The sequence below is a fragment of the Oncorhynchus keta genome, chromosome 34 (genome assembly GCF_023373465.1).
Source record: "Oncorhynchus keta strain PuntledgeMale-10-30-2019 chromosome 34, Oket_V2, whole genome shotgun sequence".
Lineage (NCBI taxonomy): Eukaryota > Metazoa > Chordata > Actinopteri > Salmoniformes > Salmonidae > Oncorhynchus > Oncorhynchus keta.
In genome coordinates this window covers 70,004,727-70,019,212 of record NC_068454.1, presented here as the reverse complement: position 1 = coordinate 70,019,212, position 14,486 = coordinate 70,004,727, and the positions used below count along the sequence as shown (strand labels likewise).

The following is a 14,486-nucleotide window of genomic DNA, read 5'->3' as shown; positions in this document are numbered from 1 at the left end:
GCCTTTGTGTTCGCGCCAAACATTTTCTCAATGGCGTCAGACCTGAAGTTGATGAGTAAGGAGAGGGTAGCCACGATGTCAGAGTTCATGTTGGGTTTTTCGGAGGGTGGAGGTTTGCACGGAGTAACCGCTAAAGAGGGGAATTCGTCATCTTCAACAGCATTCGAAAGCATGATATTTTCCATAGGCCAAGCGTAGTTACGGCAGGTGTCTAAAGCACGTTTCTCTCTTGTTGATTAGCAATAGAACGGGTAACTTCTTCCTTTATTTTTTTTGTCACGACTTTACATGAACATAGCAAAATAAATGATCCAATTATTATTCCAGTAACAGGAAAGTTCTTGTATTTTGAACAAATAAAAATAGTAATGACTGTAATCTTTTTTTTTTCACAATCTTTCTGAAGTTTGGTACGGAGCTCGGTAAAAAAGCATCTGTTCAAGCTGCCATCTTCGTCAGACCTCCAGCAAGATGGTGACTTTCTGAAAATACACTTCCTGATCTTCCAATACGCCACTGAGCATTCTCATAGGAAACAATGGGGGAAGTCAGATGGTTTCTGCAATATTTTTTAGTTTATGGGTAGCCATGACTGCGTTAGTTTGAACTGCATTGCCCCCTAGCGGCCATACGCAGCACCATATCTGCGTTGTAAATAGTTTTATTATTTTCTTTTCTCTTATCGTTTAAACAATATATATATATATATATATATGTTTGTTTTTTTACAGTTTTTGTTGTGACATTTGTCACAATGCTATCTATCCTGTACCCTAGTTAGGGCTGGCACAATTACCTTTACCCTTTAACGGATGTAGACCCCCTTAAAAAATATATGTACCATTTTTATTACATTTTTTTGTTGTGGTGTTGACGAACAGCTGAAAGAAGATCGGACATTTGTGCGGTTGAGTCCATTTCTGATGTAACATGGACTATTGACGTGTTGAAACATTGTTGCTCCTTGCTGAAACAAGCAAGGTGTTGTAGCAAATGAGTCTTCGGTTGCCTAGGCAATGACACCCCAGCACTACACAGCATGTACAGTCAGGAGCGGAGATGAGTAGGAGAAAATGTGTGTCAAAAAATGTTTTTTTCTTATTATTGTTTGCTATTCGAACGGTTGTTACTGTGACCGTGGTCATTTTGACTGGCCAATTATCGTCATCCAGAATTCCATGACCATCACAGACCTAGTCCATTATCGGCTGTAATTATATTATTGAGTGCTTTCAGAGCTGATTTCTCCATCTGTGTTCCAGCCTGCCAGAGGACTTGACACAATTAGTGTCCAGTGTTTATCACTGGCTTATTAATGTTGGAGGGAAATATTGACTGTGTCAACCAGAGGAAATAAACACTGTGCCCAGTTCCACTAAACCCTCTATCGGTCTATCTGTCTCTTACTCTTACTCTTACTCTTACTCTTACTCTCTCCCTTTCCTTCTCTATCTCTGTAAATGGGGTGATGAATTTGATTTCTATACATTTCTGGTAAACAATTCACTAGGAGTCTCTCTTTTTCAGGTCTAGCCCAAGAAGTAGATGGAAACGTTGCTGGTAAGGAGAACATTTATGGTCTGTGTCTTTTCATAAGCTAAAGCGGACGAACTGTTAATGTTTACCAACTCCCTCCCTCCCTCCCCATCTTTCTCTCACTCACTCACTCACTCACTCACTCACTCACTCACTCACTCACTCACTCACTATGCTGGTACAGTCCACACAGCATGTGCTGTGGGGAAGATTCAGGTCAGCATGCGTAAAGCAGCCAAAGGAAAGTGGGAGGAGCTTGGTGAACCACTGGAATTCCATGATTCTCTTTTCAGGAAGAAAGATCGAGGTATGAATAGGGGCTCTTTTCCAATATGTCTTTCCTTGATTCCTCACAGCCTCACACCTCACCTTCTCAAAACGCTTTGGAGGAGTATGTAAGAGGGGATGGACCTTGGTCTTTCACCTCCAATGCGTTTTGAGGAGGCAAGGAGAGAGGAAGTCAGGAAAGAGCCAGAATGCCATTTCAGACACATCCAAAGAGATGTTTATCCATTTGTCTTATCTTCTGAATTGATTTTATTACATTCCCCTATTAACTAAAATCACATGTTAGTTATTCACTCTCTCTCTCTCTCTGTAGCCATCTTCTACAGAGAGTGTATGTTAGTTTCTAAGACAGCAGTCACACACGACACCTGGGTGTTCCGGTTACAACTCCCTCTAGGGACACTCATGCACGTGCCGGTTGGGAAACACATCTACCTCAAGTCCCTCATCCAAGGTAAGGCCTAGCCTTTAGATCCATGCTAATGCTAACGCTACATCTAGGCAAGCGCTAATCCCAAAGCAGCCCATGCGGTCCATTGCTCGTGCTTATGCTACGCTACATTATATTTTTTTATTTAACCTTTATTTATACAGGTTTTTCTCATTGAGATAAAAATGTATTTTTCAAGAGAGATCTGGTCCAACAGCAGCAGGGGGAACAACGTTTCAGACAAAACAACATTGAACTAAACTATAGACACATACAGTACAACTATTACGTAAAGAAACACAAATGTCGCAACTAAAAACCAGCCGTTCTAAAGACAATTACACGCTTCTATGATATTTACATCGACCAAGTGTTTAAACTCCACCAACGTGACTAGATCATCAAATGGTTAAATGTTCAGGAGAGAATTCCAGGACCACAGAGCTGAGTAACTAAAACTATTTCTACCATGACCTGTTCTAATTCTTGGTACTGTTAGAAGCAAATGATAATGGCACCATAACTGATCTGATTTTTACCCAATATGGCCTTATAAATCAGTGTATACCAGTGTTTAAGCTTATGCAAGGTCAATGACGACCAGCCAACAGCACTGTAGAGATCACAATGATGTGTTAAATGTTTCTGATTATTAATGAACCTGAGGGCTGTATGATACACTGAATCAGTTGCTCTCAGGGTAGTGGCTTAGGCCTGCATATATATAACATCACTAAAATCTAAAACCGCCAGTAATGTACATCGTACCAGCTCCTTCCTGGCCTCCAGAGAAAAACAAGCCTTATGAAATGTGTAGACAGTTGACTAACACTATATCTGGGCTACCGCTAATCCCATAGCATCCCATGTAATTCATTGCTAATGTTAATGCTATATGTGTAGACAGTGAGGTGGTGAAGCCCTACACGCCAGTCGAGGAAACACTGGTACCAGCTACAATGGACTCCACACAGGGGACTGCAGCCACTGACATCTTCCTCATGATCAAAGTCTACCCAGATGGAGTGTTGACTCCACACCTAAACAACCTCAACATCGGTAAGTCTGAGGCCCCCAGTAAACCTCACTGTTACAGCTAAGTGGGTTGTTCAGATGTATTCGGTGTATGTGATAAATAACAGCGGGTGTAGACTTTACATTGACATTCCAAACCATTTCCAAAGATGCAGAGTTGAATTATTATTATATATATATAGATATCGTTTTTAAATAGCAACGATCAAAAGACGAATCAAATAAAATACGCAAGAATGGAGCTATATACAGGGAGTACCACATCAATGTTTAGAGCTATATACAGGGAGTACCACATCAATGTGGAGCTATATACAGGGAGTACCACATCAATGTGGAGCTATATACAGGGAGTACCACATCAATGTGGAGCTATATACAGGGAGTACCACATCAATGTGTAGCTATATACAGGGAGTACCACATCAATGTGTAGAGGTATATACAGGGAGTACCACATCAATGTGTAGAGGTATATACAGGGAGTACCACATCAATGTTTAGAGCTATATACAGGGAGTACCACATCAATGTGGAGCTATATACAGGGAGTACCACATCAATGTGTAGAGGTATATACAGGGAGTACCACATCAATGTTTAGAGCTATATACAGGGAGTACCACATCAATGTTTAGAGCTATATACAGGGAGTACCACATCAATGTTTAGAGCTATATACAGGGAGTACCACATCAATGTTTAGAGCTATATACAGGGAGTACCACATCAATGTTTAGAGCTATATACAGGGAGTACCACATCAATGTTTAGAGCTATATACAGGGAGTACCACATCAATGTTTAGAGCTATATACAGGGAGTACCACATCAATGTTTAGAGGTACGAGCTACTTGAGGTTGATATATACATGAAGGCAGAGTAAAGTGACTCTGCATTCGGATAGATAATAATAAGAGTAAAGTAAAGAAATGTAAGGTTGTTAGTGAGTAGGTTGTGTGCGTTTTGTGTCTGTAAATGTATGTGTGTGTTCATGTGCTGTGTGTTCATATGTAAGTGGAATATTCATATGTAGAGGGCAAGTGTATTTGTTTTATAACGTGCTCCTACTTCAACCTTGCCATGTGTAGACGTAGGCGGTACACAAAATCAATTGGCGTAACTTTTCTTTTTTCACTGCTTGCTTGTGAGATGTACAGCAGCATACGTCAGTCAGTCTGTAGGTGGTTTAGCCACCCTGTGGAATATTAATATCTCAGATAAGTGAGCAAGGTAGGCAACAACATGAAGGAAAAAAATAGCACATCAGAAACCAGAGGGAAGGTTATTTTTCTTCCAACCAGGATTGATTAGATCACCTTTTGTTTACCATAAAGTCATTTACATGATTTTCTGCTGCGTACACAAGTAGACTGGGTGACAGAAGTTCTTGACTCCTGTGTGTGGATTCAAATAAAAAAAACCTTTAACAACATTTCTTCTTTTAAAATGCAGTACACAAGCATTGATTGTGATTATGATCGGGTACTGCATTTACATGACCGTTAGTAATAACATGATGACGACGTTAACATTCACAGGGAGGACTATACTCTTACCATTGTGATTAGGGATATACTTATGATTAATAGTAGCACTTTGCAATTCCAGTCTCATTATGTATTTTGAGTATTAAATGTCAGATTTTACAAGTAGTTAGGGCTAGCACAATTATCGATTATAATCGTGTAACCAACAATTATGGACAATTATCAACTTTCATATTCAAGTAGATAATAGCATTTTTACATGAAGTGGGTACATTTGGTAGTCGTTTTACGAGCAGAATGGCACGGTCGGGAGGAGAAGCTTCATTTCCAAAAGATCCAAGCGGTCCAAACCATTATTGTTTGAGATAGGGGTGTCACCAATGCTGTTGTATTTAGTGGGTAAGTCTCATTTTCAAAGATACGGTACAAGTTCAAAACATTTTTCAACAAAAAAGACAATTATGACAATAACTGTGGTCATTTGCATGACAATTAATCGTTACCTAAAATTCTATAATCGTCACAGCCCTAGTTAGACCCTATCTTTTCTCCTCATCTCTCTCTCATCCTGTATCATTTTGTCACCTCCCTTTCTCTTTTCTCTCCCTCTCTCTCTCTCTCTCTCTCGCCTCTCTCTCTCTCCTCTCTTATTCATACATCAGCAGAAGCAGGCACTATTCAGATAAATCAATTACAGGGGGAGATTGCTCAGCCCCCAAACAGGATTGATGGTGTAATTAGTTTCTATTTAAAAGCTCATAAACAGGTTGTTTTATCCCATCTATCATCTCGACCCCTCTTCTCAGAGTCCAGCCTTCTACATAGTCAGGGTGCCAGAATATAACCCTTCTTTCCTTTCCACCTCCAATCAATCAGATTCCCTGGCCTGTGTCTTGTCCTCTTAACAGTGGAATTACCTTCTTCTTCCTGGAAAAGTAATTGTCCTACCAGTCGATCTGCACAGAAGTGGACAGGAAATATAGAGGCTTCTTTCTTTATCTTTCTGTGTAAACTATGCTCACTGACAGGGCTTCAGGCTATGTAATTGTCCTCATCTGGCCCCCATTACCTGAATATATGCTAGTGTTGAGTGATGTGTGTGGTTGCCTGGCGATGCTGGCCCAGCTGCAACATTGGGACAGATGGAGGATGTTTATTTCCCAGTCAGTCAGTTAAAGAAGAAAAACATTCTCCGTTACAACAAAGACTAGCTGTACAGTACAAAGAGAAACGTCATGAAAGAGGAAATGGATAGCTGATGGTAGGAAATGTTCTGTTTACAAATCAGGATAGCTTGAATAATGAAGTCTTTTTTTTAATGTATTATCTGTTTTTTCTTATTTTTGTGTTTTTGTGGTTTATCAGCTTAATGGGTTTTCTTCTCTCCTCTTCCCTGGTTGCCTAGGTGACTACCTGTCTGTCAGCAGCCCAGATGGTCCGTTCAGTCTCCGCCTCCTGCGCGAGGTCACTCACCTCTACCTGTTAGCAGCCGGCACGGGGTTCACGCCGATGGCTCGGGTGATCCGATTGGCTCTCCAGGACCTGGGCTCACTCAGGTGAAATACACTGTCATGGATCCACCCAGAAACAACCCCTAGTATAGCCCCTTCCCCCTAAGCACTTCATGTAGATACAGTGGGGCAAAAAAGTATTTAGTCAGCCACCAATTGTGCAAGTTCTCCCACTTAAAAAGATGAGAGGCCTGTAATTTTCATCATAGGTACACTTCAACTATGACAGAGAAAATGAGAAAATAAAATCCAGAAAATTACACTGTAGGATTTTTAATGAATTTATTTGCAAATTATGGTGGAAAATAAGTTTTTGTTCACCTACAAACAAGCAAGATTTCTGGCTCTCACAGACCTGTAACTTCTTTAAGAGGCTCTTCTGTCCTCCACTCGTTACCTGTATTAATGGCACCTGTTTGAACGTGTTATCAGTATAAAAGACACCTGTCCACAACCTCAAACAGTCACACTCCAAACTCCACTATGGCCAAGACCAAAGAGCTGTCAAAGGACACCAGAAACAAAATTGTAGACCTGCACCAGGCTGGGAAGACTGAATCTGCAATAGGTAGCTTGGTTTGAAGAAATCAACTGTGGGAGCAATTATTAGGAAATGGAAGACATACAAGACCACTGATAATCTCCCTCGATCTGGGGCTCCACGCAAGATCTCACCCCGTGGGGTCAAAATGATCACAAGAGCGGTGAACAAAAATCCCAGAACCACACGGGGGGACCTAGTGAATGACCTGCAGAGAGCTGGTACCAAAGTAACAAAGCCTACCATCAGTAACACACTACGCCGCCAGGGACTCAAATCCTGCAGTGCCAGACGTGTCCCCCTGCTTAAGCCAGTACATGTCCAGGCCCGTCTGAAGTTTGCTAGAGAGCATTTGGATGATCCAGAAGAAGATTGGGAGTATGTCATATGGTCAGATGAAACCAAAATATAACTTTTTGGTAAAAACTCAACTCGTCGTGTTTGGAGGACAAAGAATGCTGATTTGCATTCAAAGAACAACATACCTACTGTGAAGCATGGGGGTGGAAACATCATGCTTTGGGGCTGTTTTTCTGCAAAGGGACCAGGACGACTGATCCGTGTAAAGGAAAGAATGAATGGGGCCATGTATCGTGAGATTTTGAGTGAAAACCTCCTCCCATCAGCAAGGGCATTGAAGATGAAACGTGGCGGGATCTTCCAGCAACGAAGGAGTGGCTTCGTAAGAAGCATTTCAAGGTCCTGGAGTGGCCTAGCCAGTCTCCAGGTCTCAACCCCTTAGAAAATCTTTGGGGGGAGTTGAAAGTCCGTGTTGCCCAGAAACAGCCCCAAAACATCACTGCTCTGGAGGAGATCTGCATGGAGGAATGGGCCAAAATACCAGCAACAGTGTGTGAAAACCTTGTGAAGACTTACAGAAAACGTTTTACCTCTGTCATTGCCAAAAAAGGGTATATTACAAAGTATTGAGATAAACTTTTGTTATTGACCAAATACTTATTTTCCACCATAATTTGCAAATAAATAAATAAAAAATCCTACAATGTGATTTCCCGGATTATTTTTTCTCATTTTGTCTGTCATAGTTGAAGTGTACCTATGATGACAATTACAGGCCTCTCTCATCGTTTTAATTGGGAGAACTTGCACAATTGGGGGCTGACTAAATACATTTTTGCCCCAATGTATGAAAGGCTTGGATAGATATAAGCAGCATGGAAAAGATTCTGCCTATCAAATCAAATATATTGCTGTATTGTTGATCCCATTCTTTCAGATATGTTATGCAGAGTATTTCCTTTCTACTTTTGACTGAATAGAAACTGAAGGAGGCTGTACTCTGACTGCTGTGCTATTGCAAGGCTGTCATTGTTTTCTTTCTGAGGATGTGAATACATTGTAAAGGACAAGGCTGTCATTGTTCTCTTTCTGAGGATGTGAATACATTGTAAAGGACAAGGCTGTCATTGTTTTCTTTCTGAGGATGTGAATACATTGTAAAGGACAAGGCTGTCATTGTTTTCTTTCTGAGGATGTGAATACATTGTAAAGGACAAGGCTGTCATTGTTCTCTTTCTGAGGATGTGAATACATTGTAAAGGACAAGGCTGTCATTGTTCTCTTTCTGAGGATGTGAATACATTGTAAAGGACAAGGCTGTCATTGTTTTCTTTCTGAGGATGTGAATACATTGTAAAGGACAAGGCTGTCATTGTTTTCTTTCTGAGGATGTGTAAAGGACAAGGCTGTATTGTTTTCTTTCTGAGGATTGAATACATTGTAAAGGACAAGGCTGTCATTGTTCTCTTTCTGAGGGACAAGGCTGTCATTGTTTTCTTTCTGAGGATGTGAATACATTGTAAAGGACAAGGCTGTCATTGTTTTCTTTCTGAGGATGTGAATACATTGTAAAGGACAAGGCTGTCATTGTTCTCTTTCTGAGGATGTGAATACATTGTAAAGGACAAGGCTGTCATTGTTTTCTTTCTGAGGATGTGAATACATTGTAAAGGACAAGGCTGTCATTGTTTTCTTTCTGAGGATGTGAATACATTGTAAAGGACAAGGCTGTCATTGTTTTCTTTCTGAGGATGTGAATACATTGTAAAGGACAAGGCTGTCATTGTTTTCTTTCTGAGGATGTGAATACATTGAATACATTGTAAAGGACAAGGCTGTCATTGTTCTCTTTCTGAGGATGTGAATACATTGTAAAGGACAAGGCTGTCATTGTTTTCTTTCTGAGGATGTGAATACATTGTAAAGGACAAGGCTGTCATTGTTTCTTTCTGAGGATGGACAAGACAAGGCTGTCATTGTTTTCTTTCTGAGGATGTGAATACATTGTAAAGGACAAGGCATTGTCATTGTTCTCTTTCTGAGGATGTGAATACATTGTAAAGGACAAGGCTGTCATTGTTTTCTTTCTGAGGATGTGAATACATGTAAAGGACAAGGCTGTCATTGTTTTCTTTCTGAGGATGTGAATACAAAGGACAAGGCTGTCATTGTTCTCTTTCTGAGGATGTGAATACATTGTAAAGGACAAGGCTGTCATTGTTCTCTTTCTGAGGATGTGAATACATTGTAAAGGACAAGGCTGTCATTGTTTTCTTTCTGAGGATGTGAATACATTGTAAAGGACAAGGCTGTCATTGTTCTCTTTCTGAGGATGTGAATACATTGTAAAGGACAAGGTTGTTCTGACGGCGTTAGATCTTTGTGTGTTCTAGGAAAACCAAGCTGATGTTCTTCAACAGACAGGAAAGAGACATCCTGTGGCACTCTGAACTTGACGGCCTCGTAGCTGAAGATGAGAGGTGTGTGTGTGTGTGTTTTACTGTGTATTCATATTGAGGGTGGTCATTATGAGGCTGGCTGCATTAATGTCAGCAAGACGGACCCTCTGTGGTGAATCTGATCGTGTGTGTGTGTGTGTGTGTGTGTGTGTGTGTGTGTGTGTGTGTGTGTGTGTGTGTGTGTGTGTGTGTGTGTGTGTGTGTGTGTGTGTGTGTGTGTGTGTGTGTGTGTGTGTGTGTGTGTGTGTGTGTGTGTGTGTGTGTTGCTCGCTACAGATGTCTATTATTGCATGTCTTCATGGTGTGTGAACACTCCCCATCATTACCATATTGACTAGATTCTCATGTGAACCATTAACTGTGAAGCAGCATTAACACATACATGTTACTGGACATGTCGTCTTGCTGCTAGGCAGACAGAGAATGTTCACTCTCTTGATCTCTATGCTCAGTGTACAGTGTGTTCTGGTGATCCGTCTGTCAATTGGTAAGGCAGAAGATGCATTCGTTTGTTACGGTTCCAGGTGGAGTATATTCTGTCAGAGCTGTGTGATGGGTTCTGTTCTGCTCTAATCTATGGTTCCAGGTTCCAGGTGGAGTATATTCTGTCAGAGCCGTGTGATGGGTGGACAGGCAGGAAGGGGCGGGTTGAGGCCTCCATGCTGACTGACTTCCTGGTTAGGCCTGAGGGGTCAAAGGTCTTTGTGTGTGTGTGTGGCCCCTCAGCCTTCACCGAGCTGACTGTGGGGTGAGTGACACTCCACACCCCTCTACACACTCCAGTTAGGCATTTAGCCGGGCGGCAGGTAGCCTAGTGGTTAGAGTGTTGGACTAGTAACCGAAAGATTGCAAGATCGAGTCCCGAGCTGACAAGGTAAAAATCTGTCATTCTGTCCCTGAACAAGGCAGTTAACCCACTGTTCCTAGGCCATCATTGAAAATAAGAATTTGTTCTTAACTGATTTGCCCAGTTAAATAAAAAAAATAGAAAAACATTTCTAAATATAGAAGCCATGCATGTTTTTATGTTAATGTTAATGTTAATTTAGTAGATTCAAGCTATGTAGTGCAAGGAAGTTAACTTGTATAACATTGGATAACTTTTCCCACATTTAGGCTTTGTCTGACTCCCCCTCTCACCTTCTCCTTGTTTCTCACCTTCCTCCTCTATCAATCTCCCTCCTCTCTTTCTCAGGTTGGTGAGACAGCATTGTTTCAGTGAAGAGGAGATTCATGTTTTCCAGGGCTGAGTGTCAGTCTCAGAAATTACAGCCTGAGGTGCCAACGGGACATTGAGAGAACTGTGTGTGTGTGTGTGTGTGAGAGAGAGAGAGAAGTGTGTGTGTTTGAGAGAAAGGAGACACAATTTGTGAGAGAGTGTGGGAGAGAAGAGATGTTATTGGGCTGCCGGCCAATGTGTTTTTTGGAACAATGTCTTTCTATGCACTGTAGACTGAACTGATGGACTTCTGTGGTTAGCAGCTCTGTCTCTCTCTATTTCTGTGTGTCTCCGTCTTACTCTCTCTGGTGCTTTGAAACATGGGTGGACAGTCATTCTCTCTGGACGCCAAGGATGTGACTGCTGGTGAATCACACACAAAGGATGAATGGCCAATTACCCAGCAGCACTGAACCCTCAGGTCAACATCATCAGCTGTCTCTCTCATCTGTCTCTCTCTGTACCAGAAGTCTTTGAACTGTCCTGTCCTTGTGCTCTCCTCTGCTCTGACGAGAGCGAGAGAGAGAGAGGGGGGTCTGGGGTTGTTTATGAGAGGTCACTACCATGTCTTACATACTGTATATCAATCTATTGCACAGTCCCACACATCCGCTACATTGTGATGTTATTTTTGCTGTCGCTTCCCCCCCTCCCCACCCCAAAAAGCAGGACTTTGTGAGCGTTTAATTTTTAGTTCTGATCATTACATCTTTCTTTTGTTGAAGAAGTAATGAGAATTTCCAACCTGCTGTTGGCATATGAGACATCCTCCATATGAGACATCCTCCATATGAGACATCCTCCATATGAGACATCCTCCATATGAGACATCCTCCATATGAGACATCCTCCATATGAGACATCCTCCATATGAGACATCCTTCATATGAGACATCCTCCATATGAGACATCCTCCATATGAGACATCCTCCATATGAGACATCCTCCATATGAGACATCCTTCATATGAGACATCCTCCATATGAGACATCCTCCATATGAGACATCCTCCATATGAGACATCCTTCATATGAGACATCCTCCATATGAGACATCCTCCATATGAGACATCCTCCATATGAGACATCCTCCATATGAGACATCCTTCATATGAGACATCCTCCATATGAGACATCCTTCATATGAGACATCCTCCATATGAGACATCCTTCATATGAGACATCCTCCATATGATACATCCTTCATATGAGACATCCTTCATATGAGACATCCTCCATATGAGACATCCTCCATATGAGACATCCTCCATATGAGACATCCTTCATATGAGACATCCTCCATATGAGACATCCTTCATATGAGACATCCTCCATATGAGACATCCTTCATATGAGACATCCTCCATATGAGACATCCTTCATATGAGACATCCTCCATATGAGACATCCTCCATATGAGACATCCTCCATATGAGACATCCTCCATATGAGACATCCTCCATATGAGACATCCTTCATATGAGACATCCTCCATATGAGACATCCTCCATATGAGACATCCTCCATATGAGACATCCTCCATATGATACATCCTCCATATGATACATCCTCCATATGAGACATCCTCCTACAGAGAGTTATTATAATTCAGATAGTTGTTTTGGCTGTGCTGCTGTTATATCTGGTATGTTCTGCAGCCTGTGGTTCTGTTTCAGAGAGACTGATCGTTAAGCATACCAGTCTTCGGTATGAGTACATTTACAGTCTCTCTTTCTCCATCTATATCTATCTCTTTTATCTCTCTTTCTCCCCACTCTCTCTCACAGGTTGATGTTGTAGTACTCACAGTAGGTGATGAATACCAATGGGAATGCATTCCACAATACATAACACACCTACGTAAATGTATTCAATATAATAAAAATATCATTTTATTCATGTATTTAATTCATTAATACCTCAAGCCCACAGTGATCTGTTTAAGTGCTTGATGTTTGATGCAGTTAAATGATTGTAAACTGCATCCGGGAACCCTGACAGTGCGTCCTTGACTCTTTCTCACTCTTGTGAAATACATGAGGTTGGTAAAGGCCCCAACTGTCGTGATTTCTCCTCGTGGAACATCAAACTGCCAGACCGAACTTTGTCAATCCTGCAGAGTTGTTCTATGCTATGAGTGCTCCCTCTGATGTCGCTCCTCTATTAACCTAATAAGAGGGGCTCTCATCTGGCCGTTTCCAGCTGCAGTCAGTCCATCTGCCTCTTTAGATGTATCCTTTCAGACGTCATTACTGACTCAATCTGGGTCAAAATGGAACAAAATGTCCCATGAAATTGAAGTTGTATTTTCATGAAATGTCGTTTTGGAGGAAGAATCTTTTATATTGGACATTGGTATCGAGAAAAGATGTTCATGAATGTATGCGATCTTGGACTTTACACCGTTTTTTTTCCTCTAATTTGTACTCTCTAGATCGTATGGAAGGTGCCATTTAAAAACCTTACCCTGCGTGGCATTTACTTTTTAATAACATTAAAGTACATCATGTCATGGTCATTTTGTTCCTTTTTCACACAAAATGAATTGCAGCATTTCTTACCACTGAACATCACCATTTCAAAGATCACACCTGTCAATGTAACACACATGCCATGCTACGTGCAATACTATAAGTCAAGCTTCTATGGATCAAAAGTACTTGATGAAAGTACCAGTTTGTTTTTGACCGGTGAAACAATGACTGAAATGGGTTGGGTTCTGGTTTTTAAACAAATTGAGCTTCACTTGGTTTTGTAGCTCATCTAATCTTGATCTAACCACATCTTATTTTAATGCATATCCAGCTTTGTACATAATTCACATTATAACTAACATGTCAGTTATATGAGCTGTCCTGAAGCAAATTAAAAGATTCACTAAACATTTTTGTTGTGTTTAGATTCAGAGCCCTGGTTGTATTGTGTTCAGTTGTTTCTGGCTGAAATGTACTACAGTTCATTAATTAATACTTCACCTTAGGGAAGAGGCAATTCAAATGTGCAAGGGAATGATATCACAACCACACCAGGAAGTATATGATTTTAAAGACATATATATGCAAAGCTGTAATTATCCAAGGAAAAATACCTTGCAGTCACTCTCTCTGTGTCTGTCTGTCCCCCCCCATCTGCCCTCCGGACCGACTATACACACACACAGTGTTATCTTAGTAAATGGCATCATGTTGGTGGCCAGTCCTTCCCCATAGGAGTAAAGGTTCCCCACCCACTAGGCAATCCGATGAAATTGCATGTCTTGGCAGATGGAAAATCAAAGGTCACCATAGATGGAAAACACTGTGTCTGGCTCTGATTCTCAATGAGCTTTACGGTATCTACCTTCAGGAGGGGGTGTAGAGAGCGAGTCTGTCAATGGGAGTGTAATAGCTTTGGCATTAGGAATTCTCTTTAGAGTTTGATTATAAGTGGACTGACTAGTTAGCATCATTGGAGGGGAAGTTGCTTCGCAGGGCGAGGGCATGTTCTATGCTGCTTTCAAGGGAAATAATGGAGAGGTGAGGTCACATTATCTACATCTGTTATAATGGCATTACTGATACATTTCAGTGAATTTGGTGTTACTTATATGACATATGTAGTGCAAATAGCATGTTGTTCCAGACAGGTGAGAAAGCCCCTATCCAGTCTGGCAGCAGCAGCTCTATGATTGACTGAAA

At 41.2% G+C, this 14,486-nt stretch overlaps 1 protein-coding gene across 2 annotated transcripts in view; it reads left to right on the top strand.

Annotated features, from left to right (window-relative positions):
* The window catches only part of LOC118367758 (cytochrome b5 reductase 4), a 29,858-nt gene extending 16,163 nt beyond the window's left edge, over nt 1-13,695 (top strand). The window contains exons 9-16 of one of the 2 annotated variants that reach the window (XM_052494595.1): nt 1,528-1,560; nt 1,721-1,843; nt 2,138-2,278; nt 3,158-3,313; nt 6,186-6,336; nt 9,526-9,612; nt 10,178-10,339; nt 10,787-13,695. In XM_052494595.1, the coding sequence (XP_052350555.1) occupies nt 1,528-1,560; nt 1,721-1,843; nt 2,138-2,278; nt 3,158-3,313; nt 6,186-6,336; nt 9,526-9,612; nt 10,178-10,339; nt 10,787-10,841 (908 nt within the window). In that variant the 3' untranslated portion in view covers nt 10,842-13,695. Of the gene's footprint in view, nt 1-1,527; nt 1,561-1,720; nt 1,844-2,137; nt 2,279-3,157; nt 3,314-6,185; nt 6,337-8,112; nt 8,505-9,525; nt 9,613-10,177; nt 10,340-10,786 lie in introns of those variants that run through there. The other variant, XM_052494596.1, reaches the window with a different exon arrangement.
* Nucleotides 13,696-14,486: the final 791 nt, after the last annotated feature.